Consider the following 27,425-nt stretch of genomic DNA (forward strand, 5'->3'; position numbering starts at 1 on the left):
CAGTTCACTGCAGCCTCGACCTCCCAATCTCAAGTGATCATCCCACCTCAGCCTCCCAAGTAGCTGGAACTACAGGCATGCATCACCACACCTAGCTAATTTTTGTATTTTTTTTATAGACATGGGGTTTGGCCACATTGCCCAGGCTGGTCTCGAATTCCTGGGCTCAAGCAATCTTCCTGTCTCAGCTTTGCAAAGCACTAGGATTACAGGGGTAAGCCACTGCATCCAGCCCACCCTTTTTCTTATTAAAGTTTTGCAGACTCCGCCAGGTGCTGTGGCTAACACCTATAATCTCAGCACTTTGGGAGGCCAAGGTGAACAGATCACCTGAGATCAGGAGTTCGAGACCAGCCTGGCCAACATGATGAAAACCTGTCTCTACTAAAAATACAAAAATTAGCTAGGTGTGGTGGTGGCCGCCTGTAGTCCCAGCCACATGGGAGGCTGAGGCAGGAGAACTGCTTGAACCCAAAAGGCGGAGGTTGCAGTGAGTTGAGATCATGCCATTGCACCCTAGCCTAGGTGATAGAGCAAGACTCTGTCTCAAAAAAAAAAAACCAAAAAATTTTTGCAGAGTCAATGCAAGGTAGAAGGAAGAACACTGGGTATTTACTTGTTATCTCTACCACATGTTCAGTAAGAGAATATTTCTTTTTTAAAGAAATTTTTAAAGTTTTTTTTGAGATGATATCCCACCCTGTCACCCAGGCTAGAGTGCAGTAGCACGATCTCCACTCACTGCAACATCCTCCTCCCAGGTTCAGGAGATCCTCCTGCCTCAGCCTCCCGAGTAGCTGGATTATAGGTGCTTCCCACCACAACTGGCCAAATTTTTTAAGGTTTTTTTTTTTTTTTTTTGTGACAGAGTCTCACTCTTTCACCATCGCTGGAGTGCAGTGGTATGATCTCGGCTCACTGCAAACTCAGTTTCCTGGGCTCAAGCGATTCTCATGCCTCAGCCTCCAAGTAGCTGGGATTACAGGTGCCCACCACCATGCCCAGCTAATTTTTGTATTTTTAGCAGAGGCAAGGCTTCACCATGTATGTTGGCCAGGCTGGTCTCAAACTCCTTATCTCAAATGATCCACTTGCCTCAGCCTCGCAAAGTGTTGGAATTACAGGCGTGAGCCACCATGCCCAGCCCTCAATTTTTCATTTTTAAGAGACAGCCTGTTGCCCAGGGTAGAGTGCAGTGGCTCACTGCAACGTCAAGCTCCTGGACTCAAGTAATCATTCTGCCTTGGCTTCCCAAAGCGCTGGGATTACAGGTGTGAGTCACCATGCCCAGCCCAGATATCTCTATAATCATTTTCTTATTTACAGGGTAACTTAGTATAGGCTACTTTCCATTACTAATATTTCATGTGAATGTCTTGAACTTCTACAGCTTGTTATTTTTCTATGTCAAGATAACTTGTTTTAAGGGAATATCATTTGCAAAATCTCTTAGGTAGCTCCTTGAGATTGAGGGTATGGAGTACACAACAAGTCCTCATACTTTGATGTAATAAAATTTTTATAATCCAATTCTTCTTTGACTCTCACATGCAGACAAATATTTATTGAATGAATGAATAAACTGAATCACTCAATCTGAATACCGAAGCCCCACAAATGCTATTTAATAATTCCTACTAGTAAAAATATATTTGTAAATATATTTTATATTTTTAAATGTATTATATATGTATATAATATACATATGTATCTAATATATAATGTATACATATATATTTATGTATATAAATATATAATACAATATATATTTATAAATATATATTTATAAACATTTATTAAATATATATTTATATATATAAACATACATATATTTATATACACAATATTTCTATATTAAATATAATGTATATATAGATATGAATATTTATAATATATTAAATATATTTTTAAATATATAAATATACATTTATAAATATAATTTATGTATGTAAAAATATATTTATATGTTTAATATATATTTTATATATATTAAATATAAAAGCCTACTATTTATGTCACAATTAGTTTAAGTTGTTAGTTTATTTATATATAGACAATAATAATATATATGTGGCTGGGTGCCATGGCTCACGCCTGTAATCCCAACACTTTGAGAGGCTGAGGCGGGTGGATTACCTGAGGTCAGGAGTTCGAAACCAGCCTGGCCAATAAGGTGAAACCCCATCTCTACTAAAAATACAAAAATTAGCTGGGCATGGTGGTGTATGCCTGTAATCCCAGCTACTAGGGGGCTGAGGCAGGATTGCTTGAACCTGGGAGGTGGAGGTTGCATTGAGCTAATATCTATATATGCATGTATTTGGTAAATTCCTGTACCAGCTAAGCCAATTTAGGTGAGGGCTTGAGGCTTTTTTTTTTTTTTTTTTTGAGATGAAGTCTCATTCTGTCACCAGGCTGGAGTGCAGTGGCGTGATCTGCAACCTCTGCCTCCCAGATTCAGGTGATTCTCCTGCCTCAGTCTCCTGAGTAGCTGGGATTACAGGCGTGCGCCACGATGTCTGGCTAGTTTTTATATTTTTAGTAGAGACAGGGTTTTGTCATGTTGGCCAGTCTGGTCTCGAACTCCTGACCCTCAAGTGATCCTCCCACCTCAGCCTCCCAAAGCGCTGGGATTACAGGTGTGATCCACCGTGCCCGACCTTTGCTTGTTTAAATTAAGAAATGATGTCTTTCTCTTAATAATTATATATATATTTTGTAAGGCACTGGAATTATTGATGCCACCTGTTACAGACAATGCTAATGCAAGAATGAAGGCACATATACGACGTGGAACAGCATTCTGTCAACTAGAATTGTATGTAGAAGGTAAGAAATTGATAGAAGTGGTTTAAGTGTCAAGTTATAGTCTGAAAAAAAGTCACTGGAATTATTTAAGATCATGACTTTTTTCTCTTTTTTTAAATTGTTTTTATGTATATTTTATTTATTATTATTTTAGAATAGATATGGTCAAAAGGATCATGACTTTTAAGGACTACATTTAAAAAATGGTTTTAGCATTTAATTCATTATTTGAAATGTCTGCAACATATCTGACAAAACATGATTTCAAAATTATATTTTAAACATTCATTGTAGAAGGGAATTAAAACAAGTGTGAACAACAAGTTTCAGTCTAGAAAAATGCTATATTACCAGACAACTCTTCTATAGAAAGATATGTGATAAATGCTGGGTGGGTACTTCACCCTTGTAATCCCAGGGACTAGGGAGGCTGAAGTGGGAGGATGGCTTGAGGCCAGGAATTTGAGACCAGCCTGGGCAACACAGTGAGACCGTGTCTCTTAAAAAAAAAATAATGGTAAAATATATAAGTGATTTATTTGAGATATCATTGAAATTTTTTTTTTTTTTTTTTTTTTTTTTTTTGAGATGGAGTCTCACACTGTAGCCCAGGCTGGAGTGCAGTGGCACGATCTTGGCTCACTGCAAACTCTGCCTCCCGGGTTAAAGCAATTTTTCTGCCTCACCGAGTAGCTGGGATTACAGGCACCTGCCACCATGCCCGGCTAATTTTTGTGTTTTTAGTAGAGATTGGGTTTCACCATCTTGGCCAGGCTGGTCTTGAACTCTTGACCTTGAGATCCACCCACCACAGCATCCCAAAGTGTTGGGATTACAGGCATGAACCATGTCACCTGGCCGCAAATTTATCTCAAAGAGCTTCTTTGGTCACACCCTGTGTGTGTGTGTGTGTGTGTGTGTGTGTGTGTGTGTGTGTGTGTGTGTGTACACACCTAAGCTTAGAAATAACGGATCTACCAAACTGTATGAACATTGCTTATATTTGTTAGATTGTATTAATGTCTGTAATTTAGCCCCATATATGCAGAAGACATATAGCATTTATTTTATTTTAAATAGATTTAGGAGGCCAGGTACGGTAGCTCATACCTGTAATTCCAGAACTTGGAATGCCAAGGTGGGTGGAGGTCACCTGAGGTCAGGAGTTCGCCAGCCTGACCAACATAGTGAAACCCTGTCTCTACTAAAAATACAGAATTAGCTGAGTGTGGTGGCACATGCCTGTAACCCCAGCTACTTGGGAGGCTGAGGCAGGAGGATCATTTGAACCTGGGAGGCAGAGGTTGCGGTAGGCTGAGATCGTGCCATTGCATTCCAGCCTGGGCAACAATAGCAAAGCTCCATCTCAAAAACAAAACAAACAAACAATTATATGTATATGTATATGTGTATGTGTATATACACACATATATATATATGTATGTATAACTCTTTGCAGTTACTCATGCTGCACCAAGGGCAAAATTTTGTAGTAGCCAAAGTTTATCTTCAAGGTTCCTCCTCCCATACCTCCCTAAGGAGAAGCCTGTTCAGCTTCCATTCACTCAAGGCCTAGAGGTCCCCTCTTGATGATGTCTTACCAGGACAAGCTATACATTTTTATTATTTCTGATTTCATTTTTAAAGTTGGTTCTGCCATTTTTAGGATTTTTTTTTTTTTTTTTTTTTTAGAGACGGAGTCTTGCTCTGTCGCCCAGGCTGGAGTGCAGTGGCGCAATCTCAGCTCACTGCAATTTCCACCTCAGGAAATTTTTTCTAACCAAAGCATCCACGTTGTGTTTATATGCCCCATTCTTTTTTAAATGTCTTATTCAGTTTCAGGAGGATAAAGATGACTAAGCAGGAATGAAATGTTCTTTAGAAATTATGGCATTATAGATTGTTTTCAGCTACAAAGACTCTTTCTTTTAAAGATGAGATAGTTGAGGCTTACAGGAGGCAATTCAGTGAATTGCCAAACCTGGCATAGCAAATCAACAGCATTTTAGGGACTAGAACTCAAGGTTCCTTACTCTGAAAGAAATATTTTTTTCCATGGCGTTTTTTGGTAAAGATTAAGATCCAGCTACTTATTTTTTTTTTTTGAGATAGAGTCTCGCTCTGTCGCCAGGGCTGGAGTGCATTGGCACGAGCTCAGCTCACTGCAACTCTGTTTCCTAGGTTCAAGCGATTCTCCTGCCTCAGCCTCCTGAGTAGCTGGGATTACAGGTGCATGCCACCATGCATAGCTAATTTTCATACTTTTAAAAGAGATGGGATTTCACCATGTTCGTCAGGCTGGTCTCAAACTCCTGATCCTCCTGCCTCAGCCTCCCCAAGTGCTGGGATTACAGGAATGAATGTCCTTTTAACGAGCAGTAGACAGTGCTTTCATTTTTAACCATTTTTTTCTCAAAGGAATTCTGTACCTATTAAAACTACAGAAAAAAGCTTATGCCACATTCTAGTCTATGAATAAAGTATGGTTTGAGTCTACAAAATTTATTTATTTATTTATTTGAGATGGAGTCTTGCTCTGTCACCCAGGCTGGAGTGCAGTGGTGCTATCTTGGCTTACGGCAACCTCTACCTCCTGGGTTCAAGCAATTTTCCTGCCTCAGCCTCCCGTTTATGTTATAATGAGTTTAAGTTGTTAATTTATTTGTGCTTGAATTCAAAATAACTGTTGCTTACAGAATATTGAATAAAATAATAATTCCCCAAATCACTGAAAAATTTCTGCAGTCTTATAGAGATACTACCATGTGTGTGAAGATGGGAATCTAATTTAAAACTTGGTACTTGTCCTGAACTATGCTACTAGTGTTTGTTTTTTTTTTTAAATAACTATTGTCTAGATAAGAGATGTATTAATAAAGTATTTCTTTCATTCATCATCATTGCTATATAAACATAGGCCTACAGGATTATGAAGCAGCACTTAAGATTGATCCATCCAACAAAATTGTACAAATTGATGCTGAGAAGATTCGGAATGTAATTCAAGGAACAGAACTAAAATCTTAATGACTATTAGAAGCAACTAAGTATTGTTATAGGTTTTTTAAAAATACCTCGAGGCATTAGGAATCTTTGTACATATCACGGTCGACTGTACAGAATTGCTTTCTGTTTAGTACTCTCTGTAGAGCTGTAGAGGGCAAAATATTATAAGTCTATAGAAAATAAACTGTGAGTTGAATCGTTCCTGAATAAGTAAATCTAAATAAGAATAATCTATTTTAATTCCTTATTTCTTCGTATTAATACATACTTATCTGGCTGGGTGCAGTGGCTCACATCTGTAATTCCAGCATTTTGGGAGGCTGAGGTGGGCGGATCATGAGGTCAAGAGATCGAGACCATCTTGGCCAACATGGTAAACCCCATCTCTACTAAAAATACAGAAATTAGCTGGACATGGTGGTGCACGCCTATAGGTCCAGCTACTTAGGAGGCTGAGGCAGAAGAATCTCTTGAACCCAGGAGGTGGAGTTTGCAGTGAGCATAGATCCTGCCACTGCACTCCAGCCTGGTGACAGAGCGAGACTCTGTCTCAAAAAAAAAAAAAACAAAAATGCATACTTACACATTTTTGTGTTACTGAATTAAGCTTGCTGTTGTAACAAAATATATTTTGCTATAGTTACCAGGACACTTACTGATTAATTTTTAAAAAGGTAGAATTTTAAATAAAAGATTGTTTACAAAGTATTTTTGTTTGTATTAAATATACCATTTAATTGACTGAATGGTTGACTTTGGTATAATAAATATTGATAGGTTTTCTGTTAGTTTCCGAATACACAGAACCTTGTTTTTTCTTTAATACTTTCTAACACCTGTTGTTCAAGATTAGATCAGTTCAACCTGGTATAAAACCACTGTTTAGAAAACCTTATCTTCAACTTCAGTTATAGGCTGTGCTCCTGAAAACTGATCATATTTCATAACACTGTCTGGTGAAGATAAATTTTTTTAGTGAAATAGTTTTCTAATACCTCCAAGTAGACAAGGGGGGAAAAAGAGACAGCAAAGCATTAGATATTAACCTGGTATATTATGATATTGGCATTGGATTGCACCAACATCTGTGTTGTATCACTGTGATTATGCAAGCGTTAAGCACAATAGCACAGCTTCTCTTTTTCATGTAGTTATTGTAATTCTTCTGATTAGATTTTAAAATGATTTTTTTTTTTTTGAGATGGAGTCTCCTGTTGCCCAGGCTGGAATGCAATGTCTGGATCTTGGCTCACTGCAGCTTCCTCTTCCCAGGTTCAAACCGTTCTCCTGCCTCAGCCTCCCTAGTAGCTGAGATTATAGGCGCCTGCAACCAAGCCCAACTAATTTTTGTATTTTTATTAAAGACAGTGTTTCACCATGTTGGTCAGGCTGGTCTTGAACTCCTGACCTCAGTGATTCACCTGTCTTGGCCTCCCAAAGTGCTGAGATTACAGGTGTGAGCCACTGCACCTGTTTTTTTTTTTTTTTTTTTTTTTTTTTTTTTATTTGAAACCGAGTCTCCCTCTGTTGTCCAGGCTGGAGTACAGTGGTGTGATATTGGCTCACTGCAAACTCCGCCTACCAGGTTCAAGTGATTCTCCTGCCTCAGCCTCCAGAGATGCTGGGATTATAGGCACCTGCCACCATACCTGGCTAATTTTTGTATTTTTAGTAGAGACAGAGTTTTGCCATGTTGCTCAGGCTGGTCTTGAGCTTCTGACCTCAGGTGATCTGCCTGCCTCTGCCTCCCAAAGAGCTAGGATTACAGGTGTGAGCCACCATGCCTAGCCATTTTTTTTTTTTCAAACCAAGGTGGGCAGATCACCTGAGGTCAGGAGTTTGAGACCAGCCTGGCCAATATGGCAAAACCCTGTTTCCATTAAAAATCCAAAATGTAGCTGGGCATGGTGGTACACACCTGTAGTCCCAGCTGCTTGGGTGGCTGTGGCAGGAGAATTGCTTGAACCAGGATGCGGAGGTTTCAGAGAGCTGACATGGCATTACTACACTCCAGCCCAGGCAACAGAGCAAGACTGTGTCTCAAAAAAAAAAGAAGAAAAGAAAACAAAGCTGGGATGAATTTTTATAGTATCTGATCATCTGATGCCACAAATTGTTGTGTGAGTCCTTTGATTTTTCTTTTTTTTTTTTGTTTGAGATGGAGTCTCGTGCTTGTCACCCAGGCTGGAGTGCAATGGTGCTATCTCGGCTCATTGCAACCTCTGCCATCCAGGTCCAAGCAATTCTCCTGCCTCAGCCTCCTGAGTAGCTGGGATTACAGGTATGCGCCACCATGCCTGGCTAATTTTGTATTTTTAGTAAAGACGGGGTTTCTCCATGTTGACCAGGCTAGTCTCGAACTCCTGACCTCAGCTGATCCACCTGCCTTAGCCTCCCAAAGGGCTAGGATCACAGGCATGAGTCACAGCGCCTGGCCTGATTGTTTTAATAAGGCCAATTTAATTTAAAAAAAAATTTTCGGCTGCATGAGGTGACTCACACCTGTAATCCTAGCACTTTGGGATGCCGAAGTGGGAAGATCACGAGGTCAGGAGTTCAAGATCTGCCTGGCCAATATGGTGAAACCTCATCTCTGCTAAATATACAAAAAGTACCTGGTCATGGTGGTGCACACCTGTAGTGCCAGCTACACAGGAGGCTGAGGCAGGAGATTTGCTTGAACCCAGAAAGTGGAGGTTGCAGTGAGGAGAGATCATGCCACTGTACTCCAGCCTGGGTGACAGAGTGAGACACAATCTCAAAAAAAAAAAAAAAAATTTCTAGTTAGGCAATGAAAATTTAATTATTTGATTGAAATTAATTTCCATATACCAAATAGATAATAAATAAAATGTAGCTGTTACAGAAATGTAAACTGAAAAGACCTTTAACCTTCTACTATTGTGATTACCATACACAGAGTACACATTTATTAAAGAAGACTTAAACAAATTTAATTATGAGCAAATGTCAAGGCTATATCACAACATTGCACACACAAAAAAAGATGCTAGTGCATTTTTATAATGGATGCTTTATAGGAACAGGAAATAGTCATTGTTAAACCACAATTTGAAAAAGAGTATTTCATTACGTGCACTAACCTCTTGATGACATTCACTTGACAGTCAACTAGGATCGATGGGTAACTGGTTTCCCAAAATAAATCTTTATCTCCGCTGGGCCTGGTGGCTCATGCCTGTAATTCTAGCACTTTGGGAGGCCAAGGTTGGCAGATCACTTGGAGTCAGGAGTTCAAGACTAGCCTGGCCAACATGGTGAAACTGCACTCCAGCTTGGGCAATCGAATGAGACTCCTTCTCAACAAACAAACAACAAAACGAAAACTTTTTAAAGTGCTTAAGCATTTTATTAGAAATGCTTATTTTTTCCTTCAGTCAAAAGACAGTATTTTTATTGATTGATTGATTGATTGATTGATGGAGTCTTGCCCTGTCACCCCGGCTTTAGTGCAGTGGTGTGATCTTGGCTCACTGCAACCTCCATCTCCTGGGTTCAAGTGATTCGCTTGCCTTAACCTCTCAAGTAGCTGGATCCATAGGTGTGTACCACCACATCCAGCTAATTTTTGTATTTTTAGTAGAGACAGGGTTTCACCGTTTTGGTCAGGCTGGTCTGGAACTCATGACCTCAAGTGATTTGCTCGCCTTGGCCTCCCAAAGTGCTGGGACTACAGGCCTGAGCCCCCATTCCTGGCCCCACAAATTTAAAGATATAATTGGCTTTTATCAGTGACTGATGAATCAAGCAGCATCTTATATAAAGATTTCGAGGAGATACTGCTAGATGTGGCAGAATAAAACTACCTTTGCAAAATTATTATTAAGACAATGAAAGAGATTTAACTGAATTTATCTTGCTTTTAACCTCCAAGCTGTCCTTGTTCATTCCTGGACATAGGCTGAACTAACTTTAAGTAATGGGTGAGGTGACTCACGCCTGTAATCCCAGCACTTTGGGAGGCTGAGGCAGGCAGATCAGAAGGTCAGAAGTTTGATACCAGCCTGGCCAACAGGGTGAAACCCTGTCTCTACTAAAAACATAAAAAATTAGCTGGCCGTGGTGGCGCAAGCCTGTAATCCCAGCTACTCGGAAGGCTGAGACGGGAGAATCGCTTGACCCTAGGAGGTGGAGGTTGCAGTGAGCCGAGATCATGCCATTGCACTCTAGCCTGGGTGAAAGAGCAAGACTCTGTCTTGAGAACAAAAAGCTTACTTTATAGTTTAAACAAAGACAGTAAAAGCCCTTTTGCAAAGCAGACCTCTTTCTTGCCTGGGGAATAAATTGTCTTTGTAGGACTAACATTAGCCACAGATTAAAAATTATGATTTAGGCTGGGTGCAGTGGCTCACACCTGTAATCCTAGCACTTTGGGAGTCCCAGGTGGGTGGATCACCTGAGGTCAGGGGTTCAAGACCAGCCTGGCCACCACGGTGAAAACCCGTGTCTACTAAAAATACAGATTAGCATGGTAGTGCATGCCTGTAATCCCAGCTACTCGTGGGGAGGCTGAGGCAGGAAAATCGTTTGAACCTGGAAGGTTGCAGTGAACCAAGATCTCGCCATTGCACTTCAGCCTGGGCAACAATAGCAAAACTCTGTCTCAAGAAAAAAAAAAAGTTATGGTTTAGAAGTCACCCAGCTGGAGGCTACAGAATTCTGACTTTCCCTAAACTTCTCCTAAGATCAGTGCTTGAAATATTTTGCAGACCCTGAACTTAATGAATCAGCTGGCACTACCCAAATCAATAAAGGGACTTATCTAATCTTGTGAACCCCCACCCAGGAGCTAACTTGAGAAAAGCAGCTCCGACTCCCTGTAATTTCATCTCTAACCAATCAGCATTCCTGGCTCAACGGCTTCCCCTTACCCACTAAGTTTTCCTTAGAAACTCTGCTTCCCCGTTGCTTGGGGAGACTAATTTAAGTAATAGTAAAATTCTCATCTCCTGCACAGTTGGCTCTATGTGAATTACTCTTTCTATTGCAATTTCCCTGTCTTAATAAATGGGCTCTGTCTAGGGAACAGAAACCCCCTGGGCAGTTACAAGAACAGTTGATATTTTTAAGGTAGTTGAGGCAGGAAACAAGAGACAGCATAATATGAAAAGTGGATTAGTTGATGTCTGCTTACTTCAGGTCACTTTCCTTGTAAGAGTTAAAACAGAGGGGACTTCCCTATCCTGCCAGCTAAAAGGGGCCCGTTTGGGGATTTGGCTGTCAAATATCTCCTGATTTATCAGATCAGATAAACAACTAAGTTTTGGGCCAGGCACTGTGGCTCACTCGTGTAATCTCAGTACTTTGGGAGGCTGAGGTGGGCGGACCAGCTGAGGTCAGGAGTTTGAGACCAGCCTGGCCAACCCCATCACTACTAAAAATGCAAAAATTAGCTGGATGTAGTGGCAAGCACCTGTAATCCCAGCTACTAGGGAGGCTGAGGCAGGAGTATCTCTTGAATTTGGGAGGTGGAGGTTGCAGTGAGCCGAGATCACGCCACTGCACTCTAGCCTGGGCAAAAGAGCAAGCCTCTGTCTTGAGGAAAAAAAAAAAAAAAAACTAGAGTGCAGTGATGCAATCTTGGCTCACTGCAACCTCCACCTCCTGGGTTCAAGTGATTCTCCTGCCACAGCCTTCTAAGTAGCTGGGACTGCAGGCACGCTAACACCCAGTTAATTTTTTTAATTTTTTGTATTTTTAGTAGAGGTGGGGTTTCACCACGTTGGCCAGGCTGGTCTTGAACTCCTGACCTTGTGATCCACCCGCCTTGGTATCCCAAAGTGCTGGGATTACATATGTAAGCCATTGCACTCAGCCACTTCTGAGAATTTTAGCAACACCAAAAATGACCCAGTGGTGCACCTGCCATAGTTAGGAATTTTAGGTTAGTGTCTAGATGCTACATAGAAAAAGGTAAATTCACTTGCCACAAATTGGGCACCTACAGTGAAGGGGAAAAATGGTTTATATGGTTTATACCACAAGAACAGGCTAATAAATTCAAGGCAGGAGTATCTCTTGAATTTGGGAGGTGGAGGCCTGGAAATCTTGTGTAGTGCCTATTTGGAAATCGCTTGGAAATCTTGTGTAGTGCCTATTTGATGTTTTTACTTGGAAATCTTGTGTAGTGCCTATTTGATGTTTTGAGGATATGAACAAAATTAATTTTTCTTCTTGCTTGTGCCATTACCAAATATCAGTTTTGGGGGTTATTGGAAGAAGCTGATGAGGCTGTAGAGTCTGAGCTGCTTCCTTACATCCAGCTACTTTTATGATTAGAAGATTCAACTTTTACAATCCCCTAATGACTCACAAATTTATTTTTTCTAATAGATGGTAATATCCTGAAGTGACACCAACAGGGAAAAGTAACAATGATTGTTTTTTTTTCCAGAAAGATACTCAGACCCAATTGTCAACATACAGTTTAAACAGATGGCAGCTGAAATAAATCTGTGTGTACAGTGGAATCACAGATCTTAAAAAATTGTATAGCCTGTCACCTACCACTGCTCACACTGTGTTAAAGATACATCAAATTAATTGCATTTATGAAAATATACCACATTACCTCACATCTTTGTACTTTTATCCATGTAGTTTCTTCTGTCAGAACAGCCTTCCTTTGATTTATCTTTTCCAGGACCCTTCTCCTGATCTCTCTGGTCTTAATTTGAGCAATTCTGTCTCTATCTGAAAAGCCTGTGCATATTGCGTACTTTACATTACATAAATTATCACATATTAATTTGCTAATCTCATTCTTCGAAAATATTGTTTTCTTTTTGAGACAGAGTTTCTCTCTTTTGTCACCCAGGCTGGAGTGCAATGGCGCAATCTCGGCTCACTGCAACCTCCATCTCCCGGGTTCAAGCGATTCTCCTGCCTCAGCCTCCTAAAGTAGCTGGTATTACAGGTGCCCACCACTACATCCAGCTAATTTTTTTTGGGTTTCACCATGTTGGCCAGGCTGGTCTTGAACTCCTGACTTCAGGTGGTCTACCCGCCTTAGCCTCCCAGAGTGCCGGGATTATAGGAGTTAGCCACCGTTCCTGGCCAATATTGTTAATTAAAACAATGAAAGTCACTGTCTTTTATTTCTTTATCTCTATTTGAATAGTACAATCTGCCATCAGTAAGGATTCAAAAAACATTTGCTAAATGAATCAATAAATTACAAGTTCTCTCTTCTACCAGCCTAGCAATGGGAATTAACATTATGTTAAAAAAGTGGGAAATTGGCCGGGCAGCGTGGCTCACTCCTGTAATCCCAATACTTGGAGAGGCTGAGGCAGGTTGACTGCTTGAGAACAGGAGTTTGAGATCAGTCTGGGTAACACAGTGAGACACTGTCTACACATACACACACACACACACACACAAATTAGCTGGGGGCATAGTGGTGCATGCCTGTAGTCCCAGCTAGTCGAGAGGCTGAGGTGGGTGATGGCTTGACTGCTTGAAGACAGGCACAAACACACAGTGAGACTCTGTCTACACACACACACACACACACACACACACACACACACACTCTCTCTCTCTCTCTCTCTCTCTCTCTCTCTCTAGCTGGGGGCATGGTGCTGCATGCCTATAGCCTCAACTAGTTGAGACTCAGAGGTGGAGGATGGCTTGAGCCCAGGAGTTCAAGGTTGCAGTGAACCATGATCATGCCATGATCACTCCAGCCTGGGTGACAGGATGAAACCCTATCTCCAAATATAAACAATAAAAGTGTGAAATTGTTGTTCAGAATCTTCCTTAAATCAATGTTTTTTCTTACAGCTCCTGTGTTCCTTTGTCTTGATAAGTAGACTCCATAGATAAGTAAATAAAATACAAAAGGTTTTTGAAGCTTTTGGATTACATGCACTAAAATACTTTCTGCCTTTTATTTTGCTATTTTGAACATATTTTTATTTAAAAAGTCACTGTCATGCAGCTATCAGTTGAAATACTTTATTTAACTTATTTTTTTAAATGATTCAAAACTTTTTATCTTCTTAATTAGGTATTCTACCCTTAGATTTAAAACTCATTTTTCCCGAGTATATGTTCTCTTAAATATACAAAGGAATATATTTTCATAGAGTATGTTGAAAATTAGGAAAATCAAGGGTTCTGGTTCTGTCAGGTGCAGTATTTAGAGTGTTATTTTGATAAAACCCAGTTGCTCTGATAAGGCTTGAAAATACTTGCTCCTTTGGAGTATAATTGCAGGGGAAAAACTGTGGGATAGGTAGAAATTCACCATAATGACTTGAATTGGTTTTGTACATAATCATCTGAGGTTTTGATAGTGAGGTGGCTGTCTGAAGTGTCTTTGGATCCAACATACATGAAAACACAGGATTGCCAGGGTTCACACAAGGAGTCAGTTGTTCAGATTTCATTTCTGTGTCTGGATTTGAAGGTGAAGTACTTTTCTTATCCTAAAAGATAAGCACACAAAATCATTCTCAATTATAAAGTTCTGAAAAAAATCAAACTAAACCTAGTCTCACCCACTTCCCTTTTTCAGGAATTCTGTTCTCTTGAGGGCATTGAAGACCACCCATAAAATCATATACACCTGTACAGAGCAAAGTCACACATTTGCATAAAGTCTCTTTTAAAACATTCTGTACTACAACTATGAGTATTTAAAAATCTGTAAATCATAGGGAAAACGTGTAAAAGTCATAGTTGGAAGAGGAAGTACAGCTTGATTTTAGACTGAGAAAGGAACAAGATAAACACCCAGGGTTATCTTGGGTATGCGAGCAGCCATTAAGAAACTAATTATGCAGCTAACAGAATAATTAAAATTGTGATAATTGCTATGAAGAAAAAAATAAAACATATTAATGGAGACAGAATGGGAGTTCTAATCTAGTGTTGGGGTTAGGGAAAGCCATTCCACTGAGATACCATTCAATCTGGCACCGACTATAACTCAAGGAAGTAAAAGATAGAGGTGGGGACAAAGTATGGCAAAAGTCAAATAAGTTAGGGTGAAAATGTCATGAGATCAGAATAGACAGCCAGGGGTCAGCTCTCTCAGGGTCTTGTTGACTGTGTTTAAAATTTGTGTATCGTAAAAGCAGTGGAAAGCTATTGAAGGGTTTTAAGCAGAGACGTGACATGATGTAATATAATTCTAGTAAAATTACTTTGGTGTTGTTAGGGTCTTTGTGAATGTGGTGAGGAACTTAGTAGTCCATGTGAGTAATGATGACAGTATATAGTAGGTGGTAACATGGAGATGGAGCAAATTTGTTTGTTTTTGTTTTGTCTTGTTTGTTTTTTGACAGAGTCTCGCTCTGTCATCCAGGCTGGAGTGCAATGGCAAGATCTCGGATCACTGCAACCTCTGCCTCCCAGGTTCAAGCAATTCTCCTGCCTCAGCATCCCAAACTGCTGGGATTACAGGCGTGAACCACGGCGACCAGCCAATGGAGTAAATTTGAACATATTTTGGCAGTAGAATTCACAAGATCTCATGATTGATTGGAGGTGGATGGTGATAAAAAGGGACAGATCTAGGATAACTTCCAGTTTCCTGGACAAACACTTGGGTAGATAGTGGTGCCATTTACTACAATGTAATATGTAAATCAAATACATATATGTAATTTTTTTTATATAGATGAAACATAATTTTGGCACTGAAAAGCACTTAGCATTGATGATGGCCTGATACATTAATATAACAATGTTTAGGCCTGGACTGGTGGTTCACACCTGTAATCCTAGTACTTTGGGAGGCTGAGGCAGGCGGATCATGAGGTCAAGAGATGGAGGCCACCCTGGCCAACACGGTGAGATCCCGTCTCTACTAAAAATACAAAAATTAGATGGGTGTGGTGGCACATGCCTATAGTCCCATGTACTCGGGAGGCTGAGGCAGGAGAATCACTTGAACCTGGGAGGCAGAGGTTGTAGTGAGCTGAGATCTGAGATCCAGACACTGCACTCCAGCTTGGCCACAGAGTAAGACTCTGTCTCAAAAAAAAAAAAAAAAATTAATATAACAATGTTTAAAAAAATTAACAGACTTTATGAAAAACTCTAAAAATGTCATGACTGAATCCTGAAATTTTGATGTTGAATTCTATCATAAGAAACTTTATTGTAGAAAATTTTAATTCACAGCATTACTTACAAAAGAACTGAAATGTGTACTGATTTAGATGGATGTTAATTTTAATTATAATGCTAATGCCAAAATACTAATAAAAGTACTCAAAAATAGTTTCTTAAATAGTTTTTTCCTCAAACTTACATTGATGTAAGATAAATATTCATCCAGCCCTGGTATAATTATCTCAGAATAATTATAAACTGGGGATTCTCTTTTTCTTTTTCTTTTTTTTTTTTTTGAGACAGGGTTTCACTCTTGTTTCCCAGGCTGGAGTGCAGGGGTGCGATCTCGGCTCACTGCAACCTGCGCCTCCCATGTTCAAGTGATTCTCTTGCCTCAGCATCCTGAGTAGCTGGGATTACAGGCATGTGCCACGACGCCCGGCTAATTTGTATTTTTAGTAGAGATGGGGTTTCACCATGTTGGCCAGGATAATCTTGATCTCCTAACCTCATGATGTGCCCACCTTGGCCTCCCAAAGTGCTGGGATTACAGGGGTGAGCCACCATGCCCAGCCCCACTGCAGTTTTCTTATTTGGGTTTCACCTTCTTCAAACCTGATATTCGTAAAATTGTAGTTCAAACTGACTACAGTTAAGAATGAAACAAACAGCCAGTACAAAGAATAATAAAAGGATGATTTTAAATTCTGTCACATATGTGAACAACTGGTTTATTTAAATGATAAAAAAGATTAAAAATGATTTTTCAGAAGAAATTAAATCTTAAAATTGGCCTGTGACAGTGCCTTGAAAGGTATAAAAATCTACTAGTAGCTGGTACTAGCTTTCTTAGTAATTTAATTTTCAGTTAAAGTTAGAGAAGGCCAGACCACTATGACTTTTAGAAGTCCTTCGGTATAGACACATATACGCTTATAAAGATAAATGAAAACAAGCCACTGATAATGACCACTGCAGAAGCTGTAATTATAAAATTAAGATTTTTTTTGATGTCACTGTTGATGTTAAGTATAGTTAACACAGAAGCAAAAATAAAAAAGGTCTAATTTTGAGGCACTCTTGTCTCTGCTCAGGCCCACCATCTTCCTTGTTAATGTTTATCATTTATTTTTTTCATTTATTTACTTTTATCACAATTAGGGGACAGAAAATGAAACCTAAGCTTTCATTGCTTCTGAAAACAGTGAATATAAATGTATCATATCTTTTTTTTTTCTTGGAGACGGAGTTTCTCTGTTGTTGCCCAGCCTGCAGTTCAATGGTGTGATCTTGGCTTACCGTAACCTCAGCCTCCCAGGTTCAAGCTATTCTCCTGCCTCAGCCTCCCAAGTAGCTGGGATTACAGGGGCATGCCACCACTCTCGGCTAATTGTTGGTATTTAGTAGTTTCACCATGTAGGTCAGGTTGGTCTCCAACTCCTGACCTCAGGTGATCCGCCTGCCTTGGCCTCCCAAAGTGCTGGTATTACAGGTGTGAGCCCTCAAGCCCGGCCACCATCTCCCTTTTCAAAAAACCCCCTTCTTTGACAGAGTACAATTTAAATAAGTGTACAATTAACAAAGTACGTTTTTCTTGTTCAAAACCATCACTGGACAGTTTGCAGTAGGGTATGAGTGCGTGACAATCCCGATGGTCTTTACACCTTCAGAGGCTATTTGGACTTAATGAAACGTGCATTTACAGGTGTAAATGTAAAAGCTCAGGAGTTGCCTTTTAAGGTGTTTTTCGGGGATGCGGGGTTTGGAGGTGGTAGGAGTAAGTGGTGCCTCAAATTATATCAATGAATACCAACATTCCCAAACATCTAGCCCTCTGCCTAAACTTACCCAGTCGTGGTCTGTCATTTTCACTATCTTCTTTGTTAATGTTTTCGGCAAAAAACAGTTTTCATGCAGCAGATGGCAAAAAAAGCCGGTGAACGCCCAGGGACGTGGCCTTTTAACTGCACCCAATGAAAGCAGCAAATAGAAGATGAATAGCTGGGTGGATCAGGATGTGTAAACCTATCCGTTTAATCCGGGGAGCTGTTTTCCCTGGTGAAACCACGAATCCTTTCTGGAGGTTGCAACTCGTATCCATAGCAACAGGCCGCGGTCACCGGCTCCCGGATGTTGTGGGGATCTGCGGCCGCCTGGCTCAGCTTCCTGCAGCCGCCCAGCGGCGGCCTGCGCTCCTTTTCGGGAGTCGTAGTTCTTCTCATCATCGCTGCCCGGCAGGAGGCGGGAGCGGAACTACGCGTCCCGGCATGCACTGCGGCGCCCAGTCGGCCACTGCCTGCCGGCTGCGGACGCCTGCGAGCAGGTTGTTGTTTTTATAAGAGGCGTCATTGGCGCCCGAGCTGCGACCGCTGTTGGTGGGGCAGCCTGCGTAGTCCGGCGGAGGTGGCGCTGCCCCTTCAGGTACGGTACTGGGCGGGCTTCGACCCCTGAGAGGGGGTTTGCGCCGACTGTGGGCGTCCCTGGCTGACACCCTCAGTCCAGTCGAGGAGCAGTGGCGGGGTCCGCCTCCTAGGCGGGGGCTGCTCGGGCGTTACTTGACGCTTGGCGACCGCGGCCGCGCGGGCAACGTCTTCGGGCCGCGCGGGCAACGTCTTCGGGCCGCGCGCGAGTCCACAGCTCCGGAGGCCCGAGCTGGCCCTTAGGGCGTCTGGTCCGGTGGTCTTGCAGCCTCCAAATCCTGTGTGCAGTACCTTGTTGCGCGCCAGGGTTGGGAGAGCTGACGGCCTGGAGCACCCGCCTTCCTTCACTGGGCAGGCTTGAGAGTGCTCGTCGGTCTGGACTGTTGAAAATCCATATGGTAAGACGTTATGTGCGTCACCCTGCCGGGTTTAATGCCAGCCTGTCTTTTGGTGACGTTTGAGCTCCCGTGATGTCAGGAATAGAAAGATTAAATATTAAATTATGCCCGGAGACTTCTGTTCGCACGCCAGCTTGACGATGATGAAATACCCCTCCATACCCTTCTCTCGCTCCACTTTAAGCTTTGGTCTTCCTGATCGATTTGTCCTCAGTAGCAGTTGTCCCATGCGGTGCTTTGTATGCATTACTTGTTTATGTTTAGCGCTGTTGGGAGCACCAAGTAAAGTGTTTTGTTGAGTGGTGAAATTTGCACTGTTCTGTTCTGCTTTTATTGAAAAACACAGTGGGGCTTTCTTGTAGCTAGAATAACTGACTATAGTACTACGAATTTTACATTTGTCTCCTCCAATCTGCAGGATAGTGCTTGAAATATCACTATAAACACATCGTATCTTTGGCTTAAGATGATAATCATATTAGGCGCTACATGTCTCGGGATATTTATCACACACATCCAGCGTGGATGGTTTACTATTCTTTTCTGAGCTCAGGTAGCATAGAGGAAGAGATGGAGATGTTGGGGGTATTGTTTTAATTCATAATTTTTTTTTTTTTTTTTTTTTTTTTTTTTGAGACGGAATTTCACTCTTGTTACCCAGTCCGGAGTGCCATGGCGCGATCTCGGCTCACCGCAACCTCCGCCTCCTGGGTTCAGGCAATTCTCCTGCCTCAACCTGAGTAGCTGGGATTACAGGCATGCCCCACCATGCCTAGCTAATGTTTTGTATGTTTAGTAGAGACGGGGTTTCACCATGTTGACCAGGATGGTCTTGATCTCTTGACCTCGTGATCCACCCGCCTCGGCCTCCCAAAGTGCTAGGATTACAGGCTTGAGCCACCGCGCCCGGCTTAATTCGTAATTTTAAACCCTTTTACACTAAGGATGGAATTTCATTCAAAAAAGCTATTAAAAATCAGCCCAAATACAATTTAAAGGTATAGAAGTACACGTTCTTAAATGAAAACAGGTTGGAAAATAGTGTAATTGCAGTTTTGAGAGTAAACCATGGAACAAAAAGTGAACATACCTCTGTATACCTCTATTAGAAATGACGTTAAAGGGCCGGGCCCTGTGGCTCACGCCTGTTAATCCTAGCACTTTGAAGGCCCATGCGGGTGGATCACCTGAGGTGAGGAGTTTGAGACCAGCCGTGCCAACGTGGTGAAACCCCGTCTCCACTAAAAATACAAAAATTGGTTGGGCGTGGTGGTGTGCGCCTGTAATTCCAGCTATTCCGGACCCTGAGGCAGGAGAATTACTTGAACTGGGGAGGCGGAGTTTGCAGGGAGCCAAGATTCGACCACTGCACTCTAGCCCGTATGACAGAGGAAGAATCTGTCTTTAAAAAAAAAGAAAGGAAAGGATAGTCATAGTTATAAAAGTGATTAGTCACTACAAATGATTTTTTCTTGTACTTTACTGTATTTTTCAAGCATTCTGTAGAAAAACTTTAAAAAAAGGATGCAAGTGTTAACAGCATTTTGAGAGTTTGTATACCCTTTTTTCACTTTCTAGTGGAACGTTCCCCACCCCCATGCAAAAGAAAAATACAGCAATTCCAGTTATGAATGCAATGTATATTGCTTTAAAAAGAAAATAAGGGCCTAGTGCGGTGGCTCGCGCCTGTAATCCCAGCACTTTGGGAGGCCGAGGTGGGCGGATCACCTGAGGTCAGAAGTTGGAGACCAACCTGGCCAACATGGCACAACCCCGTCTCTACTAAAAATAGAAAAGTTAGCCAGGTATGGTGGTAGGCGCCTGTAATCCTGGCCTTTTGGGCAGCTAAGGCGGAAGTTGCAGTGAGCTGAGATCACACACCACTGCACTCCAGCCTAGGTGACAAAATAAGATTGTCTCAAAAAAAAAAGAAAAGAAAAAACAATCAACAACAGTAGAAAACACGGAGTCCCTGTTGCTGCATCTGCAGACTGTATGAAAGTGTAAATTATTTGAAGGATAGGGACAAGAAATGAATTAGTTGGACTGGGAAAAAAACCAAATTTGACAATTCGTAGCATTTGTACATCTCATTTTATTTTTTGTAGACGACGTCTGGCTCTATCACCCAGGCTGGAGTGCAGTAGTGTGTGATCATGACTCACTGCAGCCGTGACCTCCTGGGGTCTAGTGATCCTCCCAACCCAGCCTTCTAAGTAGCTGGGGCCACAGACACATGCCACCAGACCTTGCTGGTTTTTTTTTTAAGATGGAATGTCGCTCTGTTGTCCTGGCTGGAGTATGGTGGCACAGTCTTGGCTCACTGCAACCTCTGCCTCCCTGGTTCAAGCATTATTCTGCCTCAGCCTCCGGGTAGCTGGGATTACAGACATGTGCCGCCATGCCAGGCTAATTTTTGTATTTTTAATAGAGATTGGGTTTTGCCACGTCAGCCAGGCTGGCCTTGAACTCCTGGCTTAAAGTGATTCATCCGCCTTGGCCTCCTCAAGTGCAGGGATTACCCAAAGTGCTGGTATTACAGGTGTGAACCACCTCACTCGGCCTAACTTCAATTTTTTTTTTTTTTTTTTTTTTTTTTTTTGAGACAGTCTTGCTGTGTCGCCCAGCCTGGAGTGCAGTGGCGCAGTCTCAGCTCACTGCATCCTCCACCTCCTGGGTTCAAGCGATTCTCCTGCCTCATCCTCCTGAGTAGCTGGGATTATAGGCACACACCACTATGCCTGGCTGATTTTTGTATTTTTAATAGAGATGGGGTTTCACCATGATGACCAGGATGATCTTGATCTCCTGACCTCGTGATCCACTCTCCTTGGCCTCCGAAAGTGATGGAATTACAGGTGTGAGCCACTGCGCCTGGCCCTAATTTTTAAATTTTATGTAGAGACAGGGACTTGCTATGTTGCATAGGCTGGTATCTATGAACTCCTGGGCTCAAGCTATTTTCCTGCCTTAGCCTCCCAGAGTGCTGGATTCAGGCATGAGAGCTCCATGCCTGGCCTATACATCCCATCTTTTGATCTGGTTTCTTTGCACCTTGTATAGTGAAATCAGAGGCAAAAGTGCTTAGCTTTTCTTCACTTAAGGCTGGACAGTTGAATCACTTTGAGTACCATGTTTTATATGTCTGATATTTTGGCTTATGTCTATTTTTGTTTTATTTTTTGATGTGGTTATGTTGGATATGGACTGGTTAGTAGCATAATCCTTGGTTAGCCCACATTTTGTTTCTGTCGTAAATGGCTGCATTGTTCTTTCATAGTAATACACAGTGATTTTTTTTTTTTTTTTTTTTTTTTTTTGCTACTGTCATCCCTTAAAAATTAAGGAGGTTTACCTTAACACCAAGTGTCCATGAACTCTTGATAAAATATCTGTTCTAAAGTGTTTTAGAAAAAGCACTTCAACACTTTGTTGTTTTTCAGGTTGTAGTGTTCACACTTTATTTTCTTAGATTGCCTTTTTTGGAGCTTGCCTTCTCCAAATGTCAATTTCTTTCCAATACTTTTTACTTTATAATTTTGTATATTCTGTGTACTGTGTTGGCTCAATACATTATTAGGCTTTGGTCCATTCATAGGGCATGAGGAAAATTCATAATTGGTTAACATGTCTGATTTACTAACTCCTTCCACAATGTTGTTGTATGGGTTGTATAATTGTATTCTTACTCAAGTTAAATAAAGGTTTTAAAAAATTAGGTGCATATGAACTGCTAAAATCATGGAAGGAGTAGTTTTTGAACATGTTAAGAACATGAACATAGCAGCAAGGCCTGTTAAGCCCAGGGTACTTTAAACAAAAAATGCAGACTCATCTAACAATGCAGAACTGCTAGAGGCTGAATTATTTTTGTGTTTCTGTGTGGTGAAGATGAGGAAGTTGCAGTATTCTAAGTAATAAAGGATTACGTTTTCACCAGATTCTTTCCTGACAGTTCTGTAATTTTGACTAAACTAAAACACTTGGTTTCAAAGGTGATTTGGAGCGTATCGCACCAGATAATCTTGGCCATATTTTCTTTCAACTTGAATTCTAAGATGAAATTCAACCTTGTAATATGGGAAACATTGCAATTAAGTGATAAAGGAATTTTTTCCCCCAAAGGGTATTAAATGTGTGGAAAGCTCTTTAAGGGCCTGTAGAATTATGTGAGGAAGTATTAGCAAATAAGAAGTGTGAGTTAAATATTTTTTTCTGTCATCACAGGAAGCCAGAATTTTTTTTTTTTTTTTTTTAGTACTTCTCCAAATCACTGTTCTTTTAAAACCTTAGTTCTGGTTCATATTGCCACCATGTTGAAATGTAAAAAGAACATTGGATTGGGAATCAGAGGATTTTTAATGATGTTGAGAAGTAATTATTTATAATTTTCTGTTTCCAAAGTTATAATTTTCATTTCCAAATGAAAATGAAAAAGCTGTGTTCCTGCAACTCTTAAACCTATGGCAGCTTCTACTTCTCTAATCTACCAGTTCTCAAACATTTTCCCTGCCTCAATACACCTAAAAGACAAAAAAAAAATCTACTCATGTGAAGTATTACTGTACTGCATAAGTGCCATTTACATAAAGCACTTATGTATTTTAAGTGTAATGACTTGATGTGATAAACACTTTTTGACTGGGAAGTTTGATGAAGAAAAAAAAAGTCAAATGGGGTATTAATTTGATTTCTTGGTAGAACTTAGTGGCTTTTTCCAGAGTGAAGGAAACCTGGCTCCTCTCCTGACTGTGACTTTGCACTCTGTTGCGTTAAATGTCCTGAAACTGCAGTGCACTTCTGTGGTTGAGCTTTTAATTTTGGTTTTTATTTGTTTTAATCTTCTATAAGTGTCAGAAAGGTAATCAGTCTTAACGATAGGAAGTGGTATTGTTAATATTCTCAAATGGATCTTTAAGTTGATTTCTTGAGCAATGCTACTACATTGAATATGAAATCTCGGGTCCTCTGAGAGATACATTTCATGTTTAAGCATTGGTCCTTGAGCCAAAGAAATAATGGAGTTTACATTCTCCTTCTGGGGAAGCTATCCCTGGCTGTTAGAGGATCTGACCTTTTAGATGAACTTCAAGTTAGGTTGATATATAGAACATTTATGAAGAAGAAAAAGTCTTTTAGAAACAAATACGTACTGGCTGGGTGTGGTGGTTCCGGATCAGCTGTGGTCAGGAGTTTGAGACCAGCATGGCCAACATGGTGAAACCCCATCTCTACTAAAAATACAAAAATTAGCGTAGCTTGGTGGTGTGTATCTGTAGTCCCAACTACTCAGAAGGCTGAAGTGGGAGGATCACTTGAGTCAAGGAGTTTGAGGTAACTCCTGCCTCAGCTAGTGACAGAGTGAGAGCCTATTTAAAAAAAAAAACCTATAATAAAAACTTTAAAAAATAGAATTGGAACTATTTATCAAAACTTTGAAATTATACTAATTAATAAAGTAACCCAAGGAGAAAATTAAGTAGTGTAAGCTACCATTAGGGCAAGTGATGCTGAGAAGCATAGTAAATGCTATAAATTCAGGGAAAAATGAAATCAGTGAATGTCAGAAACAGTAATCTAGGGGGAAAAAAACTTCATGAGAGAAGACAGCTTTAAATACAGAAATCAGAGAAAAGAAAGGAAAGCATTTCAGGAAGTGAAGACCTGGATTTAGGGTTGTCCATTTTGTGTTCAGAAGACAGCAAGTAAATTACTTTGGTCAGATGAGGAGGAAAGCTAATCAGATTAATTGCAAGTTAGGTTAGAACCAGATAATGGAAGCTTTTCAGCGTCACACTAAGGAGTGTGTCTTTATCGTACAGAATAGTTATTCGTAAGGTTGAGGAGAGTCTTTGAGTGGAAAGAAAATACGTTTTTAGCACTGGGTGTAAGTGTATGTAACCTCCAGTGTCTTTCATCTTTGCCTCCATGTTTATAGGGTGGTAGTGTTTTTTGTGTTTTGTCTTGTTGAGATGAAGTTTCACTCTTGTTGCCTAGGCTGGAGTGCAGTGGCACAATTTCCACTCACTGCAACCTCAACCTCCTGGTTTAAGTGATTCTCCTGCCTCAGCCTCCCAAGTAGCTGAGATTACAGGTGCTTGCCACCATGCCCGGCTAATTTTTATATTTTTGGTAGAGACGGAGTTTTGCCCTGTTTGCCAGGCTGGTCTCGAACTCCTGACCTAAACTGATCCGCCTGCCTCGGTCTCCCAAAGTGCTGTGCTTACAGGCACTAGCCACTGCGCACAGCAGTAGTGTGTTTTTAGGGAGGGACAGGGAAAGCATTGAAAAATGGCACTATATAGAAAGCTGTGAGTACCATAGTAATTAAAATAGCGTTGTAGTGGTCCAGGAATAGAAAATAGATCAGTGGAACAGAATAGAGTTCACAGAAATGGATTAATAAATGTGTGGGACTTTATATGACAAATTATAGAAAAAATATGGAATATTCAATATTTGGTTTAATTTCTACTTCACAACAAAAGAAAAAATCCAGCTGTATGAATTAAACAGCTTAATGTAAAAGACAAAATCTCTGTAAGAGTATTAGTAGAAAATATAGGGTAATAATTTTATAATCTTGGGAGCAGGAAAAACTTTCTAAAACAAAATAAAAAAACCTCGATACTATTAAGGACTTCTTGAAACATAGTAGAAGATACTTTAAAAAAATTGAAGCATACTAGAACATTAATTCATGACCCAATTTATAAGGAACTGCAAATCAGTAAAGACAATCCATTATAGATGCTTCACAGAAAAGGAGATGAGGATAATCAATAAACACAAGATGCACAGCTCCACTAAAGTCATCTGGGAAGTGCAGATTAAGAAGTTCATTATTTTGCTCATGAGACAAGCAGAAATTAAAGATGGTTGTTACTCTGTTGGTGGGACCGTGGAGAAATAGGTGCTTGCATATGTTGTTGCTGGGAGCAACTTTGTACTACCTTTGAGAATGTAATTTAGCAATATCTATAGTTTTTTTTTTTTTTTTTTTTTTTTTTTTTTTTTAGAAAGTTTTTTTTTTTTGGCCCTCAGGCTGGAGTCCAGTGGTTCGATTATCAGCGTACTGCAACCTCCACCTCCCGGGCTCAAGCAATTCTCCTGCCTCAGCCTCCCAGGTAGCTGGGACTACAGGTGCGCACCACCTTGCCCGACTAATTTTTGTGTTTTTAGTAGCGATGGGGTTTCACCATGTTGGCTAGGCTGGTGTCGAACTCCTGACCTGAGGTGATCCACCTGCCTCAGCCTCCCAAAGTGCTGGGATTACAGGCATGCGCCACCATGCCTGGCCCTTTTTTTTTTTTTTTTTTTTTGAGTTGGAGTGTCTTGCTGTTGCTGCCCAGGCTGGAGTGCAATGGTGCAATCTTTGCCCACTGCAACCTCCACCTCCCAGGTTCAAGCAATTCTCCTGCCTCAGCCTCCCAAGTAGCTGGGATTACAGGTGTGCACCACCACTTCTGGCTAATATTTTGTACTTAGTAGAGACGGGGTTTTACCATGTTGGTCAGGGTGATGTCAAAGTCCTAACCTCAAGTGATCCACCTGCCTTGGCCTCCCAAAGTGCTGGAATGCGAGGCATGAGCCACCATCCTGGGCCTGATGGTTGGTCTTTTTAATGTTTAGCTTATCTCTAGGTGTTTATCTCTAGGTGTTTTATTGCATATATCTAAATTTCAGGTATGTTCAGGCACAAAAAAGATGGAAAACTACTCTGGCATTCATTCTTCACAATTGGTTTCAGTACCTCAAGGAGGCCTTCCTTGACCACTCTATTGAAAATTCCAATTCTTGCACCATCCCAACCCCTACTCTTCCCTCACTTTTTTCTCCATGGCACTGGGTACCAGCTGGCTAAAAAAAAAGTACTTTTTTTTTTTTAGCCTCAAAAAGTACTTTTCTTCTGGGGAGGTTTTTGTTTTCTTTTTTTCAGTATTGTATCTTCAGCACTTAGACAAGTTCATGACACAAAGTAGGTACTCAATAAATATGTGTTGAATGAATGAATGCAGTTTCATGCTCCAGATCAGGATAGGCTCATTTAAAATATTTCCATAGGTTTGCTATTAGACAAAAAGTAGATGTTAAAAAAGTTTTCATTAGTTGGTATCGTGTATCCTCTCCCCTTTCTCAAGTGATATGTTTTAAAGCAGACATTTTCATATCCTTTGGGGGAGGTTAAAGACCTAGACCTTTTGAAAAGCATTTTAGAAATATGTTTTTGAAAGTGCTCCAGACTATCTTTGGTCACATGACAATACAGCTGCACTTTGGGGTCTTTGCTGTAGCCTGTTGGTTACCTTACTTTGGAATTGTAGACGTGTGGGAGAATAATGCTCACATTCTTCTCCATCTTGTCTGATTCTAGAAGATATGGTGATAGAAACCTCACCTTTTTCATAGTAAAATGTAGCTACTCAGGAATGATGAAAGGCACCATCATCAGGTAATATTCATTCCAGTTATATTTTATGAGGTAAAATTAATATTGTTTTTGTGTTATTACAGATTTTGACAGCCTTCACCAAAGTGTTTTAAAATTACTTATTTAGCCTATAACTACCCTGAATTCAGTCACCAGACACTTAGTTAATGTTTCCTCTTGGATGTGATAGTAACTGTCTCAGATTTAAAATGCTCCAGACCAATTGACTAATTTGCTTTTCTTCTTCTCCTTCTCCTTCTTCTTCTTCTTTTTTTT

General features: G+C 40.7%; 3 protein-coding genes across 11 annotated transcripts in view; 2 read left to right on the forward strand and 1 right to left on the reverse strand.

Moving 5' to 3' along the window:
- DNAAF4 (dynein axonemal assembly factor 4) overlaps nt 1-6,039 on the forward strand; it is a 60,259-nt gene extending 54,220 nt beyond the window's left edge. For 2 of the 3 annotated variants that reach the window (XM_032297391.1, XM_032297392.1), the window contains exons 8-9: nt 2,724-2,829; nt 5,726-6,039. In XM_032297391.1, coding sequence (XP_032153282.1) covers nt 2,724-2,829; nt 5,726-5,835 — 216 coding nt within the window. In that variant the 3' untranslated portion in view covers nt 5,836-6,039. The remainder of the gene's footprint in view (nt 1-2,723; nt 2,830-5,725) is intronic. The other variant, XM_032297393.1, reaches the window with a different exon arrangement.
- A 7,659-nt stretch (nt 6,040-13,698) lies between these two features.
- On the reverse strand, nt 13,699-18,168 carry CUNH15orf65 (chromosome unknown C15orf65 homolog). Its single transcript, XM_032297394.1, has 2 exons — nt 17,749-18,168; nt 13,699-14,267 (listed from the first exon to the last, which is right to left on the reverse strand). Exons 1-2 carry the CDS (start codon nt 17,764-17,766, stop codon nt 13,920-13,922), a joined length of 366 nt encoding a protein of 121 aa, XP_032153285.1. The 5' UTR covers nt 17,767-18,168; the 3' UTR covers nt 13,699-13,919.
- Nucleotides 18,029-27,425, forward strand: part of CCPG1 (cell cycle progression 1) — an 80,771-nt gene continuing 71,374 nt past the window's right edge. For 5 of the 7 annotated variants that reach the window (XR_004274848.1, XM_032297384.1, XM_032297383.1 and 2 more), the window contains exon 1: nt 18,190-18,321. The gene's annotated coding sequence lies outside the window, so the exon portion shown is untranslated. Of the gene's footprint in view, nt 18,322-18,500; nt 18,719-27,425 lie in introns of those variants that run through there. The other 2 variants (XM_032297387.1, XM_032297382.1) reach the window with 2 other exon arrangements.

The sequence above is a fragment of the Sapajus apella genome, unplaced genomic scaffold (assembly GCF_009761245.1).
Source record: "Sapajus apella isolate SASKATOON/1434 unplaced genomic scaffold, GSC_monkey_1.0 scaffold37, whole genome shotgun sequence".
Classification (NCBI taxonomy): Eukaryota; Metazoa; Chordata; class Mammalia; order Primates; family Cebidae; genus Sapajus; species Sapajus apella.